At 47.3% G+C, this 27280-nt stretch overlaps 1 protein-coding gene across 1 annotated transcript; it reads right to left on the bottom strand.

Moving 5' to 3' along the window:
- Positions 1-239: 239 nt before the first annotated feature.
- AVPR1A (arginine vasopressin receptor 1A) lies at positions 240-4204 on the bottom strand. The gene is made up of 2 exons (XM_037513325.2): positions 3259-4204; positions 240-782 (listed from the first exon to the last, which is right to left on the bottom strand). The coding sequence occupies exons 1-2, from the start codon at positions 4202-4204 to the stop codon at positions 496-498; spliced, it is 1233 nt and encodes a 410-aa protein (XP_037369222.1). The 3' UTR covers positions 240-495.
- Positions 4205-27280: the final 23076 nt, after the last annotated feature.

Here is a 27280-nt window from a genome sequence, read left to right on the forward strand (position 1 = left end):
CTGAGCCTGCGTTTCCGATGCACACCCAGCTGTGACTGGGCAGAAACAATTTCTCTCAAGTCTCACCTAATTTCTTTCAAACGCTAAGTCAGATGATACTCATTTTATTTAGCGCTGTGTCTGGACACTCTCTGACCTCGAGGTCAATCAAGCCTTATAACGTCGGACAAAAAGAAAAGGAAAAAATGAAACACGATCTGGTAACAAAATAGGAGGCCGGGGCGGTTATGGTTTTTTTTTACAAATATAACTTGGGCTGTATTTCTGGAAACGAGGCCCGCACTTTTCAGCACAGTGTGTTTTTATTAACATTCTGTACAAAACAATTCATAGCTTGGCTCACAGCAGTGCGAAAGTGCAGCTAGAAACCCGGTCTCGCCCCAGGGACTCGATCTAGGCGCATCTTCTGTAAGTTCATCTGTTCTGGCTTCCTCGCTGCATGGAGCCCAGGGGCCAAATGCCCACGGCAAGAGTCAGGCCGCAGGAACCCCCAGCTCAGGCCGAAACAGGCAGGAACCTGACGGACTTGGAGAACTTAGGCGAGTCCTTCCACACACGCACACTGCTGCTGGGGCTCCGGTTGTTGGTGTACGTCGTCTGTCTTCTGCTCACACTGTCGGAATCTTCTTTGTGGAATTTTTGCTTCACGCTTTGGCAGCACGGGAAGCTTTGGACGCAGTCTTGGAGGAGATGGCCGCTGAAAAACATGTATATCCAGGGATTACAGCAGCTGTTCAAGGAAGCCAGCAAGGCAGTGATGGTGACGACCGGGTTCTCTGACTCTGTATGAAACACATAAAGGGGGATTATTTAAATGGTCAGATGCAAGTGAGCGAGCCCTGCATAAGCTCATTTTTCTATTGGCTAATAAATAAATTTGAGGAAAAGTAAATGATTAATATAAAAATGAAATATTTCACTTATTGATCAGGGAAATGGGTGGTGTATGGAAATTGCTTGGCGATAAAATATTTTTTTACAAATAAGCAAGATAACTTGAAATTAATTCACATATTTTAAAACCACAATTAAAATATTTATGTAGAAAGAATGGGAATTTCAATAAGTTAAAAATGTGAAATAAACCATCATTATTTTTTGTAGCCTTGATTAGCACTAGTATGTCCTAGTGAATCCAGCACTTACAGAATGTGATTTCAAGAATCTATAACCACATGCAGCAAACTGTATTCATCTGAATAATTCAGGCGCAAGGGTGGCACTGTCTCTGTTTAGTAGTTTCAAGTTTTTAATCATTAAATATATTCTTATAGTAGGTATAGTACGTAGCAGAGAATACTTGAAATAGGTCCCTGAACAATGCAAAATTTTACTTTAGTTTTCTTATGTAGTTAGACACAACTTTTGATTTCAGAAGAAAACCATCTTTTCTGTGGTATGAACAAATAAATGATATTAAGGAGAACAGCTGAATTAGGAAGTTCCAGCGGACTTTTGGAATATCTGAGGTTAATTTGTGCTGGCAAACTTCATAAATATCACAGCCTTTCATAGCAGATAATGACTTTTCCTTGATATTAAGAACCAACTTGGGTCTTCTCACTCTTGTTACGCCAGAATGAATTACAGGTTATTTAATCATTCTTTGTGTTAAATATTACTATTAAAAGGGATCATAATCCACTAGTAAGACTGTGTTCAAACAGAGCAATCATCAACATACCTAGGCATAAGTAGAATTTTAGTAATTGTGTCTAAATCCTAACAAAATTAGACTGAATTTTTTTATTTGACTGGAAATAAGAGGCCGCTAAAATCAAGCAAGATAAGTGGTGAGCCAAAAATATATTGTTGTGTTATATTTTTCATTTCAGTGATATTGCACCCAGGCAAGAGGTTTTATTTGCTTGAACTAAATTTATCCTCAAATGATTCATTTATACATTTAATACCCAGAGTACATCATGCTACTCCCTACCCTAACCTCAAATAACAAAAAGGAGGCTTTTCAGTTGTCAGTAATATTCCTGTGATTGGTGTGAAAACTTTTTATTACGGAAAAGGGGATTTTTTTTTTCCAGAGACAATATTACCCTTAACAGTCCTGGGGTATAAATAAATAAATCATTTGAAAGTAAAAAAAAAAAAAATTAAAAATATTTTTTGGGTAAAGTCTCGTGAAGTTACTTTTTCTAGCTTGTGAAGGAATTAAAACTCAAGCAAGGAATTAAAACTCAATGTAGAGAACATTCTCAGTAAACTATCGCAAGAGTTGTGTGAAGAGTGGGCAGCTGTGATCAAATTGGGGCTAAGAGACTGAAGAATGAGTTTAACAGTTACAGTTTGTCAATAATCCTGTTTTGAAATATCAGGAGAAAAAGTGCTAAAGTGATTGTTAGAAAAAACAAAAAGATCACGGTAAGTGGAGCAGCAGCTGCCAGCGCACCGGACTTTCCAAGGGCCCGTCTTCAGGAAAACAGGTCCATGTTATGCTTGCTCTTGGGGTGATTTCTACATTTTTATCTTAATTGCAACACTTCACAAACAAGCAAAAAACAGGTGGTACAGTAAAAATATTTCCTTGAAACGCACAGATTTGAAAGCAGGGTATGAACAGCGTTTAGTGACTTGGCAAAAAGTTGTTAAATCCTGTTTTGTGGTTATGTGGCCAACTTCAGTACAGGTTTCTGGATGTGTGTTCTTGGGAGCATTTGCGCTATAAACGCAGATTCCTGGACCCCGTTCTAGATCTAGGGAGTCAAAAGGGCTGGGGCGAGGACCCCAGAAATTTGCCTTTTGGACAGTTTCACCCAAGGTGTGATGGGGAGTCCTAGTCATGCAGTTTAAGAACTATTGCCCTGTGGGGTGGGAGGAAAGAAATCCGTTCTCTCTCTCTCTCACAAACACACACACACTCACGCTCACACACTCACAAACACACGCGCGCACGCGTCCCCAAGCCTGCCCCTGGCGCCCCCAAGCCTGCCCCTGCGCGCCCCCAAGCCTGCCCCTGGCGCCCCCAAGCCTGCCCCTGCGCGCCCCCAAGCCTGCCCCTGGCGCCCCCAAGCCTGCCCCTGCGCGCCCCCAAGCCTGCCCCTGGCGCCCCCAAGCCTGCCCCTGCGCGCCCCAAGCCTGCCCCTGCGCGCCCCCAAGCCTGCCCCTGCGCGCGCCCCCAAGCCTGCTCCTGGCGCCCCCAAGCCTGCCCCTGCGCGCCCCCAAGCCTGCCCCTGCGCGCCCTCAAGCCTGCCCCTGCGCGCCCCCAAGCCTGCCCCTGCGCGCCCGGGGTCTGACACCCACCGACCCAGACGGACGTCTCGTCCCAGACGGACCACATCTGCGTGACGAAGAAGGGCGCCCAGCACGCGACGTAGGCGCTGACGATCACCAGGGTCATCCTCACGGTGCGGATCTTGGCGCGCGAGATGGTGCCGACGCCGCTGACGCGGGGCTCGAGCAGCCCCCGGCCCGGGGCCGCGTCGGGGGCGCCGGCGCGCAGGTGCGAGGCGGCCTTGGCGCGCGCGTTGCGCCAGATGCGGCAGCAGATGAAGCCGTAGCAGGTGCCCAGCACGAGCACGGGCGCCACGAACACGCCGCCCGTCATCCAGGTCACGTAGGCGCGCGGCCCCCAGGGCTGCACGAAGGTGGCCCAGCAGTCGTAGGTCCCGGTGGCGTTGTCCACCTGCACCAGCGAGAAGACCAGGTACTGCGGCGCGCTCAGCACGAGGCTCAGCGCCCAGGCGGCCGCGATCATGAGGCGCGAGCGGCGCGCCGGCTGCTGCAGCGTCTTGAGCGGGTGGCACACGGCGATGTAGCGGTCGGCGGTCATGGCCACCAGCATGTAGGCCGACGCGAACATGCCGAACACCTGCAGGTGCTTCACCACGCGGCACAGCCCGTCGGGGCCGCGGAAGCGGTAGGTGACGTCCCAGCACAGCTGCGGCAGCACCTGGAAGAAGGCCACGGCCAGGTCGGCCAGGCTCAGGTGGCGGATGAACAGGTGCATGCGCGGCGCCTTGCGCGGGGAGCGCCGCAGGGCCAGGAGCACGCCCCCGTTGCCCAGCACGGCCACGGCGAAGGTGGCGGCCAGCACGGCCACCTCCAGCTTGGCCAGCTCCTCGTCGCGCTCGTCGCCCCGCGCGCCCGGCCCGCGCGCCCCCGCGGCCCCGCTGGCGTTGGCCCCCCAGGCGCTGCGGTTGCCCGCGGGCCCCGCGCCGGCGCCCCCCGGGACGCGCGCGCCGTCCATGCGGCCCGACGGCCCCTCCCCGCGCGGGCGCTGGCTCGCCCGGCTGCGGGACCCGCGCCCTCCCCGCCCGCCCGCCCGCCCGCCCGCCCGCCCGCCCGCGAGCCCCAGGAGCGCCCGGCCGAGCCCCGCGCGCGGCTACTTATGCGGCTCCGCGGCGGGAGGCGGCGCCCGGCTCCGCCCGCCCCCCCGGGGCCGCCCCGCCTCGGCGATTCGCCCCGCGTCGCGGCTGCGGGGGGCGGGCGCGCGGGGGGAGCCGCCCCACGAGCGCGGCGGCGGGGTTCGGGGCGCTCTCCCGCGAGCGTCCCTCCGGGACCCGGAGGCTGGACGTGCCCGGCCCCCCGCGCTCGCCGCGACCTCCCCGCCTGGGTCCGGCTCCGCCCGCCGCGCCCGCGCTGCCCGGTCCGCTCCCCGCGCCGCGCCCCGCACCCCGCCGGCCGCGCGGGTCACCCCGGGAAAGGCCCCTCCCCCGGGGCCCGCGGGGTCTTGGGGTGACGCTCGGGGAGGCCTCTCACGCGGGACCCCCGGGGCTTCCTCCGGGGAGGGCGGGAGCGGGCGGCCCGGGCCGCGGCCCGCGGGGACCGGGGTAAAGGCGGGGCCTCCTCTCGGCCGGCGGCCCCCGGGGCGCCCCCGCGCGAAACCCGCCGCTCCTGCGCCTTGGGGGAGCCCCTCGGGGGGAGCCTGAGGACGCCCCGCTGGTCGGCCGCGCGGAGCCGCCCCGGGGGAGGCGGGACTCTGGCCCCGGGCGCGGGTTTCCAGCTTCGGTGACGCGGGGGGCGGGGGGCGTTCGCAGGTTATTGGGGGCGCGGGGGACAAACGCAAAGGCACCTCCTAAGTCGCTACAGCGCGTGATGACGTCTTGGCCAGAACCGCCCTGGCGGCCGCGGCTGAATCTGGGGAGACGCCGAGGACCGCGGGGCGCAGCAGGTGGCCCCGGGGCCGTCTCAGCCCGGCCCCCCCGCGCCCCCCGCGCCCCCCGCGCCCCCCGCGCCCCCCGCGCGCCTGGGCCGGGGTCTCGTTTCACGCGTCTTGAAAACAGACGGAAACGCCAGCTCCGCCGGCGCCGGGTGGGGCGGGACCCGCAGGGAGCCGTGGGGCGCTCAGGGGGCGCTCAGGGGGGCGGCGGGGCCCTCGCGCTTCCCGCGAGGAGAAAAGTCCGGCGGGGACAGCAGCGAGGCTCCCGGCGGCCGGTCCGGGGAACCCCTCCGGCAACTCGGCGAGTCCGGGCTGGGGAGGCTGAACCGTCTCCCTCGGGGTGTCCGCGCGCGGGGCCGGGGGTCCTTGGAGCAGAACCAGGCGCTGTTGCTGTTCTGGCCCTGCAGGCGCTGCTCGTGGTTTCTCCAGGGAGGGGCGTCCGCAGTGCAGGGTTACCGAGGTTTTGGGGTTTATATTCCTGAGAAATGGGGTGGTGACCGGCAGGCAGCATTCATCAGGGTCCGGCTTCCGCGCCAATAATCCAACTATATTCAGTTTATAAAAATCACTTGCAGGGGGGTAAGACGCAGCACTACGAAGCTGTCCGCAGCCTCTGCAGCACGAGTTCGATCCCCTGCCAGGGAGCTGCCCACACGGCGCAGCAGACCCCTCCCGTCTCCCGCTGCTCCCCTCAGCAGTGGGTTTCAGTCAGTCTGCCTGTTCTGTTCCCCACTCTGTCTCTGGAGAATCCTCTCACCCCCCACATCTCTGGCCTGTACCCCGGTTCTTATATAAATAAATAAATAAATAAATCTTTTAAAAAAATCACTTGCAGTTTCCACCAGTGGGTACGATTGGAAGATAGTCTTACTCAGTGAACACCTGTAAGGGCTACACGGATGTGTTAAATTACTCATGTGTATTAAATATATGTATACACTATGTTACTCATATGTACTGAATATATATATATATATATATATATCTAGCACGGAGAACCCATCAATATCTTCTATTGCACAGAGGAGAGCTGAGGATAGGATATTGCATTACTTGAAAGAAAGAAACCTACTGGCAAGTTACAGAACGACCCTGCATGGCAGGGTAACGTGGAGGATATTTACACACTTGAAACGAACGTGAATTAACGTTTTGCACACAAGTGCAATGCTAGAAACTTACACAGCCATCCACGTAATCCGCAGCATCTGCATTGTGCTTCACCACCAAGATTTTACAGGTTAATCCCTTGAATGTGAATGATTTTATCAGTAAATAATTCATGTCACTGAACGCAGGTGCTTGGACCCGGAGTGTTGAGAGACCAGTGCCGGGATCAGACGGGTCGGAGGCAGCGTAACCTGCCTCCCCAGGGACAGGGAACCCCGTGGAGACGGGCTACATTTCCTTCATCACGCTGCCCCACATGCAGAGCTTCTCCTCTCATCCCAAAGCGGAGTGTCCTATTGGGCGTGATTGGTGCCTGTATTTGGGGTCTGGAAATGCTATTACCAATAATTGATATGGGAAAAATCTTGAGCTTCCCAGACCCAAAAAATAATCTACTAAATCATGCCAAATAGGAATACATTCCACTCTGGGATGAGAGAGAGAGAGTGTGTGTGTGTGTAAGCCTCTATGTGTGTGTATGTGTATATGTGTGTGTGTGTGTGTGTGTGTATATATATATATAGTTCCATGCAAATTCTAGAGCACAGTCATTCTTTTAACCCATGTCATTTTTAACATATGTCTTATTTGTATTGGTTCCATAGTCAAAGAATACCAAAACCATTTTATTTTATTTTATTTTTTTAAGATTTATTTATTTATTTATTTTTGTTTATTTATACAAGCACTGGGTACAGTCAGCAGCGCAGGAGGGTGAGAGAATTCACCAGAGCCAGAGCGGGGAGCAGAGCAGGCAGAAGGACCGAAGGACACTGCTGAGGGGAGCAGCGGGCGGCAGGAGAGGTCTGCGCGCCATGTGGGACCCTCCTCCGGTGGCCGGGGAGCAGCTGGGGATCGAACCGGCGCTGCAGAGGCTGCGGGCAGCTTCGCAGTTCAGCGCTCAACCGCTGCGCCACCGGGGAGGCCCTCAAAAACATTTTAATACAGCCACTACTCATGTACCTCAGCAGACTTGCTATGAAAATTACCCAGTAGAGACCACAAAAGAATTGTGGTCTTAAAATGTGAAAAAAAAAAATGTGTCAGTATTTACTGTGGCATCTTGTGTTTTTTTCTTAGAGAAATTTTCATTTGTTTTGCATTTCTTGTGTTATTAAGACTCACGACTTTCCCCTCCTGCTCTCGGTGGATTTCAGTTAACGTATTCTGTGCCTTTCCTGGAGGATCTTTCTCTCGTTTGCCAGTTTTCCTGTCTCTGAGTTCGCATGTCCAGATGGTTAAGAAGTTTCTCCATCAAGGAAAGCTGCCTGCGGAGGGCCTGATACCTGTTCATAGCTGACTCTGGGGTAAATGTGAAGAGGAAACTCTGATCGCTGAGGATTTTGATTTTGCATAATAAAAGTGATCTTGCACCACGTCACTTCTCGGAAAACACATTAATTCAAATATCTTGTCCATTGTCATGTTCAATGAATTGGTCTCACTGGTAAGGAAGAGCCTCTTTAAAGGAATCGCAGCGGTATCATTCCCCACAAGTAGTGTCACCCTGCCTGCTACGTTCTCGTCTGTTTAATTGGATCCATCAAAGTTTATTTAGGGCCCACTCAGCTTGACACTGTGGGGACTAACACAGGCCGTGAACTGCCCTGTTTTCTAAGTATTTTCCTGATAGTTAAGAGAAACGGCTGGAAATCAAATGCAACTTAGAGAATAATACTTTACAAACAGTTTTTAAAATGCGTGGGGTGGCCAGTATTTATGTATCCCATAGTCAAAGGAGACCATGAGTGCCGCGGTAGTCATGAAAATAAAGTGTATACTTAGATGGTTTGTAAGTAAAGGCTTGGGCGGAGGAAGGGCGTGAGAGGAAACATGCAGAGGGTGGATGAATGGCGGCCGAGAGAACCTCCTAGTTCGAAGTCTGCACAAGAGAAGTTTGTACTTCGGGGGACTTTTTAATACATATTTAGTGATGGAATTGATTGCATCTTTAAATTACATCTCTTCTAGAACACTTGGTTTTTAGCATGAATAATAGCGGATTTAGCTTAATGGTGAATGAATGCGGAAAAGCCTCCTCCAAGTTTCCTATTTAAAATTGGATGTTTGAAATGTAAACAACAGTTATTTCTTTCTTGAAATGTCTAAAAATTCGGCAGCTGTTTTGTTTTCCCCACTCCCGGCATGTTTTACTGAGGTTTGACCGATTTCGGGTAACTACAGGACATTCTATAAGCTAACGCTTCCCTGTCAGCGCTCAACTTTTCCATTCCTCTGAGCATTTATTGACTCAACATATGTTTAGTGGGCATCTATTTGATACCAGCCTTTAAAAAAAAAGATTTATTTATTTATGCATACAAGAACTGGGGTGCAGGCCGGAAGTGCGGGGTTGGAGGGGGTGAAAGGACTCACCAGAGACAGAGTGGGGAGCAGAACAGGCAGATCCACTGAAATACACTGCTGAGGGGAGCAGCAGGGAGTCAGGAGAGGTCTGCTGCACCATGTGGGTAGCTCCCTGGCCGGGGATCGCACTCGTGCTGCAGTGGCTGCGGACAGCTTCATAGGTTGCGTCTTAACCCCTTGCGCCACCAGGGAGGCCCTCATGACTCTTACCATGTTTTAATCTTTTAAAAGATTACTCTGATTTCATGTGCAGATGGAGGAGAGAAAAAGTCGGTGATACCAGTCAGGGGACCACTGTGGCGTCAGGCGGTTCTGGCGAGACGGTGGAGAGTAAGGGTGCAGACGTGGCCTTGAGGATGACCTCGGCAGTGCTGGTGCATGGAGTTTGCATTTCTGCCTCCTGGGAGGTGGATAATTTCAGGCCACCATTGCCAGGACCTGGTCCCAGGCAGGTGGGGTGGGGGCAGAGCCTGGGGCAGGCTCAGTAGCCCTCGGGGGCTCTTCCTGTACAAGGGAGGGGGCTGAGCTCTAGGGAGATGGGGTGATTTCTCCAAACCTCACAAATCATCAAAGGCAACATCAGTTTAAAAAACTGAACCCAATGTGGAGTTCCGCCCGGCGCAGACTGGTGCTGCTCTCCCAGTGCTTCCCACCTTCACGGACAGTCCCTGGATCACGTCCTCGATTCCAGATGCATCGCCCCACCGACGCCCCTGCTCGTGACTAACTCTCTAAGCAGTTAGCATCGTTTTAGTTCGATAATGCACTTGGGAGGATTACAGCAAATAATTCTGTTGCTCATGTTTGGGGTCTGAAAGCTGCCGTGCAAAAAAAAAACAAAACCAAAAACCAAAAAAACCCCAGGACCAATTGTTTTTCCATGTGAGAAGGGAAAAGTTTCTCCCTCTCGTACTAAGGTCCTTTTTATCACCTTCCTGGGCCATCCTTGCTGTGAGTGCACAGGTGTGATAAGGGGCAAAGACATCCACGGATCATGTCGTTTGAAAAGGAAGAGTTGGGCCTCCCCGGTGGCGCAGCGGTTGAGCGCTGGGTTGCGAAGCTGCCCGCGGCCTCTGCAGCGCCGGTTCGATCCCCGGCTGCTCCCCGGCCACCAGAGGAGGGTCCCGCATGGCGCGCAGACCTCACCTGCCGCCCGCTGCTCCCCTCAGCAGTGTATTTCTCAGTCTGCCTGTTCTGCTCCCCGCTCTGGCTCTGGTGAATCCTCTCACCCTCCCGCGCTTCTGACTGTACCCAGTGCATGTATAAAAAACAAAAAACAAACAAACAAATAAATAAATAAAACATGCCTCTATAAAAAAAAAAAAGGAAGAGTTAACTGATAGAATTTCTTTCTGAAGGAGGATGAAATTTCACCGACTGTAGCTTAAAATAAATACATTGATTTTCTGTCAAAGTGGGACTGTTATGGAGGAATTAATTTACTCCTTTTGAAGCTTAAGTGTTTGGACTTCTCATTGTCAGACAGCCCTTCCAAACATCATCTGCCTCATTTCCTTCCACCCGCAGAATTTCTAAATGAGTTGAGTCACTGGTGGAGAAAGCTAGAATAACTAAATTAGTCCTATCGACCAATTTAGGCAGTTTGCCCTTAAAATTGAATTCCAAATAGTTATAAATTATTTTTTAATTAAATAGAAATTCTGTTCCAAGATCCGGGCAGGTTTATTTAAAGGTTTGTTCTGTTTTGTTGTACATGGCAACCACGATAATGCTACGCAGAGCCCTTCTCCGGGGGGCATGGCGGCGTCGGGGAAGCAGGGGGCCGGCGGGGAGGCGAGGGGCCTGTCTTCTAGGTCCATCTCGGAATTAGGGACGGTCTGACTGTAGCCAGTTACCTTGATCAGGCTGCACCCCTGTTTCCACTTTCAAAAATGAGGAGTCTCTTGACATCAAGTGGCATCCAGTGGCAAAGGCAATCTATTTCAGTGATATATTTCAAAGAATTAACCAAAGAGAAGCTTATGCTCTCCGTCTGGTTGGTTCTGGTTAGAATTCAGGCAAGGAAAAAATCAATTTGGAGTATTTGAAAAAAATAGTATATTTCAATTTAAGCAAATGAGGTAGAAAGGTATTAGTAGAGGGGTGAATGATGAATGTGAAAGCAAAGTGGATTTTTAATTTCTTCCCCTAAGCTCCCGTCTCTGATGGGCAAGAATGCCAGGTGGGTCAGAATGATGGTTTGGGAACCGTGTGCACACACACACACACACACACACACGCACACGCGTATACACACAAATACAGTAAGAAGAGGGCTTTTTGTGCTGATTTTGAAAAGTATTGACTCCCCGGGATATTTTGGGTGTAGGAAAAATAAATTTGTAAGCACGGAGCTAGCTTCATGGTGTCTGAGAGGACTCACTGTAAGAGCGTGCACTCCCGCACTTACATGCTCTGAAACTGTTTTCCTAAGAAGAATTTTGTAGAACAATAGTTCTTCGAAAAATTCTGCAAATGTCCGTGATCTATGAAGTTGGAGAGACTCAGAAATTCCTGGCATTTTAAATGCTGCGTTATTTGAATCTTAAATAACAATTCATGAAGCGCGTGTTCAAGCATCTCCACATTTATATACAAAGATTTCTTTACTTTCCAGACGTGGCTTCCTCCTGTGCCTCGGTTTCCTTGTCTCTCCTTCCTCTCTCCCTCCATTTCTCAGTCTGCAGCTGCAGACGCAGGCTGTGGGGCAGGGACAAATAAACGGTTCTGCTCCCTGATGTCCACTTCTCCTTCAACCAGACGGCGTCCTGGGGAGGGGAGGGCCCGATTCCTGGAAACGACAAGACGATCCTTGACAGGAAATTTGAGCTTTGAATTAACAGAACATTTATCTAAAACACGGAGTCAATCCAATAAAGTAAAATAAGTCTGCCCACGCCTGTATTGGCGCTGGAGGAAACAGGCGGGATGTGAAGCTGCTTCATGCCCGGCAGCCGGTGCCTCGGGGTCTCAGCCTCGGGGTCTCAGCCTCAGGGTATCAGCCCAAAGTAAATATGTGCTGGATCCAGTGAAAGATCCAAGACGAGCTTCTCGACCCAGCAGGCAGCCGGGTACTTTTGCTCAGGCTGCGTCTTCGCAGGCCGCAGAGCAAACATGTTGAGAAACTCTGGTTTGCTCCTTACAGTGCATCCTTGGAGATGGTGTTAGAGGACCCACTCTCACATCAGGTAAAGGGCATCGCCCGGAAGCCGCCCTCATGGATTTCTGCCACATGGATTATGTGTAGGTCAGAAACAAAATCCACGCATCCCTGGTGGAAGCTATTAGCAGCCACTGCAGCACAAGTTTGATCCCTGGCCAGGGAGCTACCCACATGGCGCAGCAGACCTCTCCTGTCTCGCCCACTGCTCCCTTCAGCAGTGTTTTCGGTCAATCTGCCTGTTCTGCTCCCCACTCTGTCTCTGGTGAATCCTCTCACCCCCCGCACCTCTGGCCTGTACCCCAGTTCTTATATACATAAATAAATAAGATAAATCTTTAAAAAAAAAGAATTTGAAGGTTCTGTTAGAGGAAAACTCCCTCCCCACGCTGGCCCCTAAAAGTCCCCAAGAGTAGACACAGAGGCTTGTGCCTTGTTCTCTACCCTCATAACATTTGCTTTTGATTTAATCTCCACCGGGAGCCTCAGACTGACTGAGCCCTCGCTGCCGGGAGTGTGGGGAAAGTGAGCGTCTTTAGACTTAATTCTTGCAGAACAAATTAACACCAAGACTTAGGCAACTAGAACATTCTTGTAAAGGATTCTGGATGAGGGTCAGCTACTATACATCAAGCACGAAGGGTTAACTCACTTGTCAAAGACTCAAAGTGACAAAAGCAGGTTTCAAGTCCAGGCCACTGCTGGTGTGTTATTTCACGTCTCTTCGGTATGGTGATAGAAACAAAGCAAAAGCATTGAAAAGACCCTTAAGGGGGTGCAATTGGATGGGGAATATAAAAAAAAGAAATCTTTAAAAAAAAGAAATATTAATATTTTAAAAAAGGAAAAGACCCTTAAAATCAAAATATGTTAGAATAAAACCCACGATCAGATGAAGTGGTTTTTAGTGTCGCCTCCACTTCCCCGAGAGCCCAGAGCCCCCACGCTTCCTTCTGCAAAGTCACTTGGACATTCTGATGCCTGCTGGCACTTTCCTTATTCCCAGAAGACAGCCAGATCCCCAAGGCTCGTGATCAAGTATTTATTTGTTGACAGAGTTGGACACGCGTCAGGCATCAATGAAATGACCAAGTTGTTGAATGAACAAGTTAATAAGTGAATGAAGTTAGAGTGACTAGAAAACCACTCGGACTTAAAGATGTGTGAGCAAGCGAGGAGTCCTGGAAGAGGGACGAAAGGAGTCCCTACAGGACTGGTGAGACCTCACCCTGAACATAAAGAAAACGCGGGTGTTTTTGCTCAAGTTCAACTGAGAAAATGACTTGCCCTTTGCTCTCTGTCTGGATAAATAGAAAACTCACAAGAACAGCTGCAAGGCATTCTGAATGATGGAAGAGATTTTATCATTTGAGTTGTTGTGAAAATACGAGTCGGTGACCCAGCAAGGCCTCAGCTGAGTGGGCTGGAAGCCGAAAGCCACAAAACATGCAAATGATTTCTCAACAGTCAATACACACAGACTCTGTACTAAGTAATTCTCATCAAGGACACCACAGGCCTTCAGTTATTTAAAAGTCTCCCATCTCTCAGTTTTCAACATGCTCAAAGGGTCTGCCATGCGTTAAATGCCTAGGCCAGTCGTACTGGGATAAGAAGTGAAGACAGGTCAGATTTCCCCCCTAAGTTTTCTTTTTACATTAGATCAAAACCAATTTTGATTAGAAGTAGAAATACATTTTTCACTTGAGCCCAGCTGAATAATTTGTGAGGATTAGAATCACTGCTTCAAACAGAAATGTCTTCCTAGAGCATCACAGTATAAAAAACAGCCAGGGAGAAATTCTTTGTCAAAAACGTTACTATTAGAATCAGGCTTGATGAACACAGTAGCAAAATAGTAAAATGAAATAAGTGGAAATAGTAGCAGGGCTGTTCATTATCAGGCATTAAAAGAGATGGAGGCCCTCCCCTGGTGGCGCAGCGGTGGAGCGCTGAGCTGCGAGGTGCCCGCAGCCTCTGCAGCGCCGGTTCGTTCCCTGGCCACCAGCGAGGGTCCCACCAAAAAAAAAAAAAGAGATGGAAAAATCCCTTATAATCTTGGGCTTAATTTTATAACACAATAAAAAGAAAATTACAGCAGGAGGGGAAATATTGATAACAACGCTCCTTTTCCTCCCATCTGTCTTCATTCAAATCTAAATTTAACAAACACCGTTTTTAACTAGAAATGTGAATAACAAGTGTATAAAGGCCCCTGACACAAGCACAGAGTGATGGAAGAGTCCGGTGTGTTTGGTTTGGAACATTCCTGCTCTCTCATTCTAATGTCTCCTTTCATTCCTGAATTAAAAAAAAAAAAAAAAGAGCTGCACACATATTGTTTATTGTACTTGGCCAATTTGGGTCCTATTTTAGTTGTGGAGGTTTCACAGAAAGCATTTGCTAATAAAAGATGGAGGACACTGTTCTGCCGTAGGAAGTTTCCTTTAATGGGAAGATTCTCAGGGTAGATTTATTTTTCATCAAATCAGATAAAGCTGTATTCTCCTAGCTGGGGTTCCGCCCACCTTCCCATTCATCGATGTGTCATTCTCATTTATCTGGCAATCCAAGAATTATTTATTGGACTATGATTGTGCACAGGGCATTAGACAGTGAGGAGTACACGAAGGCGGCACCAGCACGATTTACAATAGGTCAGACTTGGAAACAACCCAAATACCCCGGAATAGATGACCGTGGTCCATATACACCATGGAATACTATTCAGCAATCAAAAAAGATAAACTCATGCCATTCGCAGCAACATGGATGGCGCTGGAAGGGCTCATGCTCAGCGAAATAAGCCAGAAAGAAAAAGAAAAATACCAGATGGGTTCACTTATAGAAGGAATATAGAGGAACCACATAAGGGATCAGAAAAAAAATAACAATAATAATAAAAAGCAACAAAATTAGCAGGCAACCATAAATCAGAGACTGTTTCGGATCTACCCGAGGCAATAAAAAGACAGGGGTTTTCTTTCCCTGAAGCAGTTAAATTGAAGTCGCTTATCTGTGTTTCCTTCTTAAAAATGTAGTGTCTAATTTGTCTTTGGATATGTTAGCAATTTCATCACGGAGAGTATCACTCCACGTGGAAATGGTGTTCATTTACACCCGCCACAGCCATTGTGTTCTCTCCTTGCAACGGTTACAAACAGAAAAGGCAGGAAAAGACAGGGATAGGAAAGAAAGGAGTGTGGAAGAAGGGAAAAGAGAGAATTTGCGTTAATAAGGAAAAATCCTTCCGTCTAGTCCGTCTTGGATGGAATCAATAGATTTTTTTTTTAATTTTCAAAAGGCCCTCGCTAAGAAGGCGGTGCCCTCCCGAAGGTGGAACAATATGCGATAGTCAGCGTGAGGCAAATGTGCTTCTCCCTTGCTCTCTCTCTCTCAGAATACCTCATTGTCTGTGATGTACTTGGATTCTGATGCCAGGTAATGAAAACCAAAGAAAGTGGAAGTGCAGAAAAGGTGGCAAGGCTGGAACGCTTTGCAAATTCGAGTTTCAAGGCTAGAGCCAGGCAGGCACCGTCAACTGTGAGGACAAACTTCAGCAAGGCCGGAGTCATAGAAAACCACATCCATCTCTCAGAGACGCCACCCGGGCTGAAATGACACAGACACTGGGGGAAAATCCTTCGTATCCTATTCTGAAATCACGTTTAACCCTTAATGTAAGTCCCATGGGGTTAAATCAGTACGTGGCTATATAGCAGGTGCAAATGGCAATGGACTAATGAAAACTTCACAAGAAACACACTGGGAAGGAACGAGGTCGCTGGAGGTTTTGCAAGCTTGCGCCCGTCAGGCTGGCGTGGCGTTGGGGTGAACCCTTACAGCACTTGTTGCCCAAACATATCTTGGTGCCCACATCAAACAAGATGGGTGTTGCAAAGGACCAGCCAAAGCCAGAAATAGGTAAAGTTAATCATTATGCAAATTTAACCTTTGGTGTCAGGACTGGTCTCTCTCGCCAGCTTATTTTAGCCTCTGCTGTTTGGTTAAGAATTGTTCATTGTATTTTTATTTTTAAAAACTAATCCTAACCTGAAATTCATGATCAGTTTCAAGTTTTTGTATATGTTTTTTTTAAAGGAAAATGGAAGTGTGTAATTTGACATTTGGTGATAAAATGAACACTTATAAAGTTATATTGAGAGACAATTAAAACATGCTTTGCCACCTTCATTAACTTTTATCTCTCAGTGATTCTTGGTCAGAGATGACTGGACATCTCCGGAGTTGCAGGGCATTTACAGTTTCTGAAACACTTAGTCGCGAGAGACTCCTACTTAACACAAATTACATGCATAAATTATGTGCAGTTTTCAAAGAAGATCTAAAAAAGAGATGCAAAAAACTCTATTGCCTGAAAATAAAATATCAATATTATGTTGTAGGGTAAGTGAAGTATCAGGCTTTTCTGCCCTCCCGCCATCAGGATGGATGACGGATCCCTGAGGTCCTGAATGACGCCTGATGGCGGCACCTGGAGTGGGGTGTGGGCCTAGGTAGATGGGATTCACCTGGGCTGAGACTGGGCTTTTAGGGGTGGTGTCGCAGAAGCAGAGAAGCAGAGAGAACTCAAGAGAAGGCCAGAGAGCCCAGATAGAGTGAAGACTTGCTGGGGTGGGGAAGGGGGGCCTCCCGGCCCCCCAGCGCCCCTGCCTGCCGTGTACCTGGTAATCCCAATAAAAGCCTGCAAAAGCCACTGAGGGCTCCAGGACTCCTCTGCCCAGGCCGTTTGATCAGAAAACCTGCTCATGGCCCTTCCTGCCCTTCCATATGTCATTGTAATGTTCTCCTTTCCTCTCTCCCACAGCGGTTTTTTAAAAAGATTTATTTATTTATGCATGCAAGAGCTGGGGTGAGGGCCACAGGTGTGGCGGGGGGGTGAGAGGACTCCCCAGAGACAGAGTGGGGAGCAGAACAGGCGGATCCACTGAAACCCACTGCTGTGATGCCAGTCATGGGAGGGGTTTCAAAGAAAAAAGATGCTGTTTCCACAACGTCAGTCCTCTCTAGTTAGCTGAAAGGGCAAAAACACCACCAAGGGAGTCAGTAATTATAGTTTATTAAATTTGTTAAAAATGGTTAATGCTGAATAACTTTGCATAGAAGTAGCTTTTGGTTCATGGACATGCGGGGGGATTTTGCGGCTTACTCACTGCAATCTGTTCAACTTCAACAAGTCGATAAATGTAAACAAGGACACACGTGCCGGGGACTGGCAGGAGCTCTTCCCGGGAAAGGCTGCTGAAGATGAGCACCCAGGGCAGACGCCTCCCGCCGGGAGCAGGAAGGAGGGGCCATATTTTGGAGGAGGAAAACAAGGACGTAGTGAGCAGTCCCTGGAGTGTGCACAGTGTCTTTCCCCATCCAGAAGACGTGTTGCTTGCACAGAGACGCGAGCTGTCAAGCGCGGAGTTGAAGTGGGCGCTCTCGGCAGCTCAACACAGTCACTGAGTCAGTCATTGTCTCTCTCCTGCCGCCTGAGGAGCGCACGATGACCGATGACCGCGGCCAGCTGCTCGCAGCCCACCAGCAGGGCCCGCCCCTTTCAGTTTGATGACCAGATAATCCCCCTGAAACTTCTAAGACAATTTGATTTTCTGCGTAAGCAAAGGAGGTGAGCGGATATTAAAAATAACCAAAATGACCTGAAACAAGAAAACTGACACTAGACGAGGTTTCAGGTTGGTTTTGCTGTTTTCTGTTTGTTTGAAAAAACATCTAATTTCACGCAACATCTCTGGCAGAGCCGGGCTAGGCCACACCGCACAACAGGGACGTCTCCCGTGGGGTGTGCCTGTGGGGAGGGCGTGGGGTGCAGGTTCTCATTCCAGAGCAGCTCAGCAGGGAACTTCCAACCGTGATGGAAGGTTCTGGATCCGGGCAGTCCCGGGAGGCAGCCTCCATGCACACACGGCTGCCGTGCACTTGAAAAGTGCCTCCTGCAAACTGAAGAAAAGACTATTAAACACTCAGGGACAAATCTGACAAATAGGGGAAGCTGCTACAGCGCGCACCAGGGAGCATTCCCGTCCACAGGAGGGAGACCAGCCACAGACGGGGAGAACGTGATGGCGAGCGCGTGTGTAACAAAGGATGCATATTCTGGATCTACAAGAATTCTCAAAACACAAAGATAATATGATTTATTAATAAAATGATCAAAGTATTTGAATACACACGTCACCAAAGATGTGTGAGTAAGTAGCAAACAAGCACCAGCATCCAACTGGAAAGCTGTCATGAGCCTGCGACGGAGCGTCCCGCGCCCGACGCGTGAATGACTAAAAGGAGAGAGTCTGGTCACAGCCCAGCCGGGCGTGGTGCAGAAACTAAAACCCCCAAGTGGTGGGGATATACCAGAGTGCGGCTGTGGGAGGCCGGTCAGCAGCCTCTTCACAAGTTACACAAACACCCACCGAGGGAGTCACCCGCCCCGCCTCCCGCTGCTTCCCCACGAGTGAGGAGACAGGTGGCCCCAGCGGGCCCCGTGTGAAGGCTGCGGCGGCTCTGCCTACAGGGCCTCAGAGCTGAAGGCCACCAACTGCTCAGCGACGAGTGAGGAGTTGTGGGGAATTGTGGGGAATCCATGCAAAGAAAAGCATGAAACAATTTAGAAAGTGAAGCCTTCGTGCACATGCCTCCATGGCTGAAGCTCCAAGTCATTGCCGTGGGGGAGAAAACAATACAGAAGTGCACGCGGACCACTGGAGTGCGGTTTAGGGGACAATGGGACAGCAGAGAGGGGACGGCTGCAAAAAAGAGCCATTGATGCTGCTGACAGTTGCAGCATCAACTGCAACTGTGGGGGTCACCTCGCGTAGAGGACCGTGTAGAGGACCGCCTTCCCTTCCCGACGCCTTTCTGAGCTCACTTCAAAGTCCACTCCTTGCCCCGCTGTGAGCTGCCCGATTCTGCCAGTGCTCACCCCACCAGCGTCCACCCAGCACTCACAGCAATGGTTGTTGCCGACCTTGGACGTCAGGCTCAGGGTGGAGGGTTAGGAAGTGTCAGGCCTTGCTGCCCTCCCGCCGTCAGGACGGATGATGGGTCCTGTGGTCCTCGTGCATGCCTGATGGCGGCACCTGGCGTGGGGTGTGGGCGTGCCTAGGTGGGTGCACCTGGGCCGAGACTGGGCTTATAAGGGCGGCGTCACGGGGGCGCCCGTGGAGCAGGAGCGAGAGGAGCAGAGAAGCAGAGGCCACGAGAGAACGCTGCAGGGCCTAGACAGAGTGAGGACTCGCCGCGGGCTGGGAGGCCTGCCAGCCTCCTGCCAGCCTCCCGGCCCCCCTGGCTCACCTGGCACCCCGGCATCCCTGCATCCCTGCCTGCCATGTACTTGGTAAACCCAATAAAAGCCTGAAAGGCCACCAAGAGCTCCAAGACTCTCCTTACCCCGCCTGCTCAGGTCCTGGAGACCCTGCCCTGTGCCTTCCTGCGGCCGCACAGTGTCAGCAGCTCCTGTCTTAGCACGGGTGTCGCTCTCCTGCGAGAGAGAGGGCAGGCCTCCCGGGATGAAGGCCTGAATTGGAGTCACTTCTCTGTGCTGCGGAGCTCACTGCACGGCCTGTCCCCAGGCTCCTCGTGATGTCAGTTAAATCCCCGTCTGGGAGGACTGGCCGGGCTCAGTCAGCATCCACGGGACACTCAGCAAACGTCCCTCGTCACCGGAGTCCTGCTCGCCAAAGCAGGGCGGCGCCCCGGGAGCAGCCTGGCATGTCCACGTGCCTGGCCGGGTCCTGGCCGGGTCCTCCGGGAGCAGAGACAGAGGTTCCTGGCTAGAGGCTCGCCAGGGGGTGCCCCCTCCACCGCCCATCGTGGCATCATTTCTAAGCTACTCTTGCTAGAGTTGGGAATCTGAAATTTCCTTGTTTGGGAACTTTTCAATCTTGAGGCCTAAAAGCCATTGGCATGCGGTTTAAAATGTAAGTAACATTATTTTTCCTTGGATTCACTGCTTCCATAAACAGTGTTAAATATAGAATTATAAATATGAATCAGTTATGTAAGCCTCGGGGTTTCCCCTTTAATAACCACGTCGCTTCTGGTTGCCTCGCTGGCGGCCCCGTTAACCACGCATCAGCCGTCCGTGACCGAGTCCCCCCCACTGTTAATGATGCTCATTTGCTCTGAGGAAATACTGGTTAACTCAGCCTCACTGATTTGAAGTTAAAGATTAATAACAAATATTCAACTGTATATTTATTTTTATCTTGGAAAATCTGAACTGGGAAGTTTCCTCCTATCTGTTTTGTTCCTAAGGTAATTTTGTTACCAGTTTGCTCTGTTTAAAATGACAGGCTTTTATTTTGTGATCTATTTTAAAAAGAGAAGATCAAATATAGCCTATTTTGCACATGGCAATTTAAGAAAAAATTGTGGAAGAATTTGCACTTAGAAACTTTTGGATAGTTTTCAAGACATGGCCAGAGATATGCACACACTGGGCAAGTAGGAAAAAAATCAGTTTATCCTGTTGAAGGTAGAATAGTGTATAAATGAGGTTAAATATGATTTTCCTCCGTGTGCCTCTGAAAGGTTTGTGCTCTGATACACATATACAGACTCATCTTAAATAGATTGAACAAGTGCCGGGCCAAAGAAGATAGCAGTAAGTCTGAATATATTGGGGGAGTGTGGAAGAAGTTGGCTAAAAAGAGAAATTAGGGCAGTTTGAAAAGGAGGAACTTTCTGTTTTGCTCATCCTCATGGTTATACACGACATGCATTTGAGAAAACTCACAGAACTGTGCAGCATAATTAGAACTGAATCCAAAGAGTCAGTTAATACTTCTTAAGTGCAATTTTTTTCACTTATGTTTAAAAATACTTAAAATAGGGGTATCTCATGATCCAGAACTTACTGAGGCTTATCAGATGCCCTCTGTTTTTTTTTTTTTTAATTTTTAGATTTATTTATTTATGCATGCAAGAGCTGGGGTACAGGCCAGAGGTGTGGGGGTGAGAGGACTCACCAGAGACAGAGTGGGGAACAGAACAGGGGGATCCATTGAAATCCACTGCTGAGGGGAGCAGCGGGGAGACAGGAGAGGTCTGCTGCGCCATGTGGGTAGCTCCCTGGCCGGGGATCGAACTCAGGTCACAGTGGCTGGTGATAGCTTCATAGTGCTGAGACTTAACTCTGTGCCACCAGGGAGGCCCACTAGCTCAATTTTGAAGGTGAAGAAACTGAGACACAAAAAGATCCCATAACCTGCTTAAGGTTCCTGAGCTGGGGCTGGAGCACGTGCTGTTGTGCTCCGCGACCAGCTCTAACTGTGCCTTAAGACGCTTCTGGCTGCGAAGGCTGCACAGTATGTTTCATCCTCCAGTGCTGTGTATTTGCTTTTGTGTTCAGGTGAATGAGTAAATACCTTTACAGAATAGTCCCCACCCCTCGGAGGTATTCAGGGCAGTGACCCCAGAGCTCGGAAGCTGCCTCTCTCTGTGACCCTGTGATACAGGAGCAGAGCCCATCAGTCCGTGCTGGGCTAAGTGGCCTCTGATGGTGAAAGTGTTTGGAAAATTCCTTGGAGTAATATTTAGTTAAGAATTCGTAAGGAAAACAAAGATCCCATATTACCCTATATTTGGAACATTTTTGCAAAGATGCTTTTATGAAATTATGATACTTGGAGTCAAGCAATGCATTCAATTATGAGCATAACTCTACCTTGAGTGACTGCCACATAGGGTAATTTGCTAAACTGCGCTGTGATTTGGCTTCCTCAACTCCTACACAAAAGGATTGTAATCAATCCAAAGGAAATTTTCAGTGTTAAAATTTTCTCAACTGAAAGGTAATCTAATTCAGACACGTATTAAAGTATGACCCATAAATTTGATTATATTGAAATCAAGACACCATAACTTAATTACTAAAATTTCATCAGGACTCATCCAAAATCTAGAGCATTGCAATGAAGAGAAACATAATATTTTATTTTTTTCCTGAAAGTAACAAAGAAAATCATTAATAAAATAAAATAATATGATTAAAATGCAATAATATTGGACAGGTTTAGAGAATGTGTTTGAAGCTTAATGGCTTGTGGGAGTCATATACAATTCCTCAGACAACATGAAAAATTTTAGAGCATTTCACAAAAGTTTAGATTTCTGTGTCAAACCAAAGAAAGATCAGCCCCATAGTTCATTTGAACAATACAAAAGGTTGGCGGCCATGCCAGCGTGAATGTGCCAGTCTCATCACATCTCAGAAGCTTAACGATACGCAAGGCACCGTTTTTCTTTAATCATTTTTCTCTTGAAGTGAGCTGTCACAGTAAAATAAGGACTGTGTTTTTCCACTGTCAAATAACCGTATTCGCTTCTGCATTGATTCATCTTAACTCAGAAACAAAAATGTTCCATCATTCCCACATGCTAGTGAGTGCTGCTAAAATAAGTTTTAAAAACACATGTTACAAAGCAAGAGAGTAAATGTATTCTGTTTTTTCCCCCATAAATATACCACTTTGCCATTTTTAGAACCCTTAGAGAAGGGGATATTTTATATATTTTTCATAAAATTAAACTATTAAAGCTGTAGTAAGTAATTGTGAGCTTAGCGGTATTCATTTTATGCTTTTGCCATGTTTGCATTTGTGAACTTTAAGGTCAGTGAATTTGATTTATTCATTTATTTTTAAATTGAGGTGACATTAGGACACCCCCATCAGGTATTGCCACCATAGTGCACCCCCAACACATCACCCATATCCCACCAACGTAGCCACTGTCCTTCCCCCTCACGTGTCCCCTCCCACGACACCCTCCCTCCTCCATGCTCTGGTTCTGTCTCCAGCTTTCAAGGGCTGAAAGCTGACCCTTAGTTTGGTTTCTCTGTGTTCCACAGACAGCCAGTGAATTTTAGAAAAAAAAAAAAAAAAAACCAAGTAATTTATTTTCCTCTCAGAGCCAGCAAACATTAAAATTAAAAATACAATTCTAAGAATTATCGGAAAACTTAACTACATTTCTTGGGGAGAACTTGTTTTATGCATTTTCAGGTGTTTAGTTAATCATCAGTAAATAGGTTAAGACTGGAAGAAGAAATGATCCAGAATCAACAGTGAAGTTCAAATAAGTTTTGGGGACCTCTATGAACACAATAAACCCGAGACATCGTCCTGGTAGGGTTACCCGGTAGGGTTACAGTAATTGACTTTGCTAAGCTGGGAAATGAAGTCTTTGAAGAGCGCTTTCATGATTGGCTTTCTGTGCAACCTAATGTCTTATTTTCTATTTTTCCAACAAAAAATTAATGATTAATGCACTTCTCACATGTGTACTAAGTGTTTACGTTGAGTGGTCAGGTCTCTTGCTCTTGCAGACTGCTCTGCAGCTTTATAACTAGCCTAGTTGTGATGAACATGTGGATGGAAGTTGTAGGTGGAAGAGAGGTCAGGAGACAAAACTGATGTGGATCACCTGTTAGCTGCCTCGTGCCCACTGGGAGGGTTAATGTGCCAATGCTCTCAGGCTCTTCAGCATCACACGCTCTAAAATTAGACCTTTCAGCCCCAGTTGATAATTTCTGGTCAGTGGACTAATGCTAACCACACCTCACTCCACATTTACATGTAAACCACAATATTATTTTTTCACAGTAAGAAATTCTTTATCAGTGAGCAAAATGATCAATTCCTTTAAAGACTTCCTTTTCCAAAAGTGACTATCTTAGCAAGGGGTAAGGCCAAGAAGCAAATACTGAGGAAGATGTGACTAAAACATGCTAATCTTGCATGAAAAACAGTTCTAGAATTTTCAAGTTCCCTAAATTCAGACACTGCTCTGCCTTCTTTGCTCGTCCCCAACTTCCGTCCATACTTTCTTATTTATATATAAATATTTTGGATTGAGCCAAGTTAATCGTCCCTGGTGGAGGAACTGTTTCAGAGACAGAGGCAATTTGTCTCTTTCCATCATATGGTGATTTAGCAGCATAATGTTACATGTTATTTTATCCTAGAAATAGGATCCTGGAAAATTCAGAGAAAGTATTTTTATTTTCAGCATTTTTATAATTTTAGACTCTCCAATTTCATTAAAGAACTCTTGAAGATAGACTTGGTCAATGTTTCTTACAACTCCAGAAATGAAGATTATGCCTGCATTGATGGACACAATTAGTTTTCCAGTGCCAAGAATACTAAAATACCCGCCTGCTCTTCTAAAAACATTCTCCATAATATCTTCTTTTTTTTTTTAAAGGTTTATTTATTTATACAAGAACCAGGGTACAGGCCAGAGGCACGGGAGGGTGAGCGGATTCACCAGAGATAGAGCGGGGAGCATAACAGGCAGGCTGATGAAATACACTGCTGAGGGGAGCAGTGGGCAGGACAGGAGAGGTCTGCTCGCCATGTGGGTTGCTCCGAGGCCGGCGGGGATCGAACCAGTGCTGCAGAGGCTGCGGACAGCTTCACAGTGCTGCGCTCAACCGTCTGCACCACCAGGGGAGGCCCCATAATCTCTTCTTTTTGATTGCTTTATAATCAGAGAAAACATACCCAACCACTCATTGAACATACATTTATTGAGTCAGAACACCTCAGGCTCTGTTACATGCACAGAAAGAAGCGGATCTTGACCTCGAGCAGCTTATAGTCCAGTAGAGAAAACGGGATAGTCAGATGTCATGTAATGTAAACATTATACATTAGAAAGATAATACCATCTAGTCGAACTCAGCACGTGGCATCCTGAGGGATGCAGAGTTCCTTATCCTCCCTTTATATGACCAAAGGATAAGACATGAATAGAAAATTTAAAAACAAGGAGAGTTTGAAATAGTTATGAAAAATAACATGGGTAATTCATTAAAGTCTTAATGAAGAGCAAGATTAGATTGAAAGGGTTAAGGTGTGGTTAGTTGCTAAGTCAGCTTTGGAATATGCCAAGCCAAAGCAAATACAGGTATTAGAAAAATTTAGATTATGGGGAAAAAAGATCAAGTAGAATGAATGTAATATGTCCTAGTTCATTTTAGAAGGGCAAATTCTGTAGCAGAAATCCAATTTTAAAGCTAGGTAACTTACAATGGACTATGGTGGAGGGTGAGAGGTGTTTTGTTGGTGGGGGCAGTAGCACCTGAAAGGGGAGATTTTATACATCTAAAGCACAACATTGTAGACCAAGGCTACCCCAATGAAATAAATTATGAATACATTTTTAAAAGCTAGGTAATTTAGCTCTCTATTTGTTAGATGCTTACCCTACCCCCATCACTTGTAGTATATCTTGCAAAATTTGAGTCACTTAAGGTTTATTTGAACACAATCTTCACATGACAGCTCTAGGTCAACATTGCACTTCTCAGGGGCGTGCTGTATGGGACTGAGGACTACAACGGCAGCCACATAGGATTACTTTCAGCCTTTTAAGCTTTTTATCTCCAAGAGGTTGGCAGACTGTGTGCTGCAAGTCTAATCAAACCAACCGCCTGATTTTGAAAATAAAGTTTTGTTGGAACACGGGCATGTGCATTCATTTACATATTATCTTTGCTGTCTCCACGAGCAACAGCAGGGTAGTTGCAATGAAAATAAAGATGAATTTGGCCACAAAGCTCAGCACATTTACTATTTAGCCCATTACAAAAAAAAGTTCAGCAGCTCCTCCTCTGTGTGGTTGTCTCCCTGTTCCTTGTGACTCTTTCACTGGGGACCCAACTGAAGATGATAAAAATTCAGAGTGTGAGGAGTAATAGCAAGTGGGGTTTTAGTTACTTGGGGTAGTTAACACACTGATTCATATATTTAATACATCGTGAACTTTATCCTAATTCTAAACCAATTAATATTCCCGCGACCTTTACCACATAGACAGCAATTGGGCCATGAAAATGGCCATTGGGATGGACTTTGACGATCTGGATTCAAGTTCCCCTCTGCCAGTTACAACCTTAGACAAGTGACTCAAAAATCAAAATCTCTGAATCAAATATTAAAATGAGGGAGCGCTAGCCTTTACAACTAGCTGTAAAATTGAATAAGATTATAAAAGTAAAAGGACCTTATAAATTAAATCATGATACCATTAGCAGATATGATCCTTTTTCATGATCCTTAAAATATACATAGCACATTTGCTATAAAAGCAAACTCCATCAATGGATGATTTAAATGATTGATGAGTATTTGATGAGATAATATTCATAAAGCCTGGACCACAATGGCTGACATCAGCTATTATGTATTTTATTATTTCATAAATACTAATCTTTGATGGCTCTTAGCTCTGGGCCAGTCTCTGATGGCTCTACTATGGGTTAATGAAAAGATGAAGGCCAGCGAGCACAGAGGGCAGTCACATTCCAGAACGTGTGTACGTGTGCTTTGACAGGCTACAATTCCTTGGTACTAAAGGTTATCTAGTAAGTCTCCTTAAATCTTAATCTTATGTCCACTGTTATCACATTTCATACATTTTTACTGGTATTTATTTTTATGTGCACAATATATCTCTGTTTATTACTTTTCTATCTCCTGCTGTTTTTCATTAATACATGGAAAAGTAAGTAAATAAGCTTTTTCACTTAGAACTTTATGCTATCACAATTCATATTTAGCCTGATGCTAATATTATTTGTGTTCCACACAACTAAGAAAAATAGAGTCAACTTGTTAGAATGTAGAGGGACGTGAAAATTAGAGAGAAAAATATACAAATAACCTCAATAAAAATGACAATTTAAAAAAGAAAGAAAAATATACAAACATTTTCATTCCGAGAACAAAAGGATATTTTTAAGTTCTTTACTAGGAAGTGTTGGAAATGTAATGTTAATTTTTGAATTATTTTAGAATTTGTAATAAACTGAAGACTAGACTCTTTGAGAAATAATTTTGAAGTTAGCAGAAAAATTAAGCTTATATGGGATAAGGACTCTGTTCTCCCATTTCTGTAGTATAACTTCCACCTCTAGCTATTAATACTTGTGTTTTCCTGTGTCTTGTTCTACCTCAAAGAACCAAAGGCTCTCTAGCCAGGATAACTTGAACAAGAGAGGGAATCTGGCCTACACAGTGTGACCTAAAGCCTCCAGGCAAGCCCAGTCTCCCTGATGAGGCATGATGGTCCAAGAGTTTAGAGATTCCTGCCAGATCCCAAGGGCTAGGGCCAGACTTCTTTTTGAGTCAGGTAAATTCTTTGCTGCGCCTCTCAACTTGCATTTTAATTTCTCTAAGTCTCTCTCATTCCTGCTTCCCTTCATAAACCTCACGAGTAAGATTTTGTCCCCGATTCCATTTTGCCTGATATCAACTACCAGGAAACCTCAGATCTAGGTTTTATGCTGCTGCTCTTCCTGCACAATCTTGGCAGATTGGTTGGTGGTCAAGACAGATGACTTCAGCCTCCGACTCGGACAGAAAATAAATTTTGAAGTCTGCAGAGTAGAGCACAATTTGTTCACAGCGTTTTTTCCCCTGCTCAGTAGTTAA

This window comes from Talpa occidentalis, unplaced genomic scaffold (assembly GCF_014898055.3).
Source record: "Talpa occidentalis isolate TD23 unplaced genomic scaffold, MPIMG_talOcc4v2.1 talOcc4.16, whole genome shotgun sequence".
NCBI classification, from domain to species: Eukaryota; Metazoa; Chordata; class Mammalia; order Eulipotyphla; family Talpidae; genus Talpa; species Talpa occidentalis.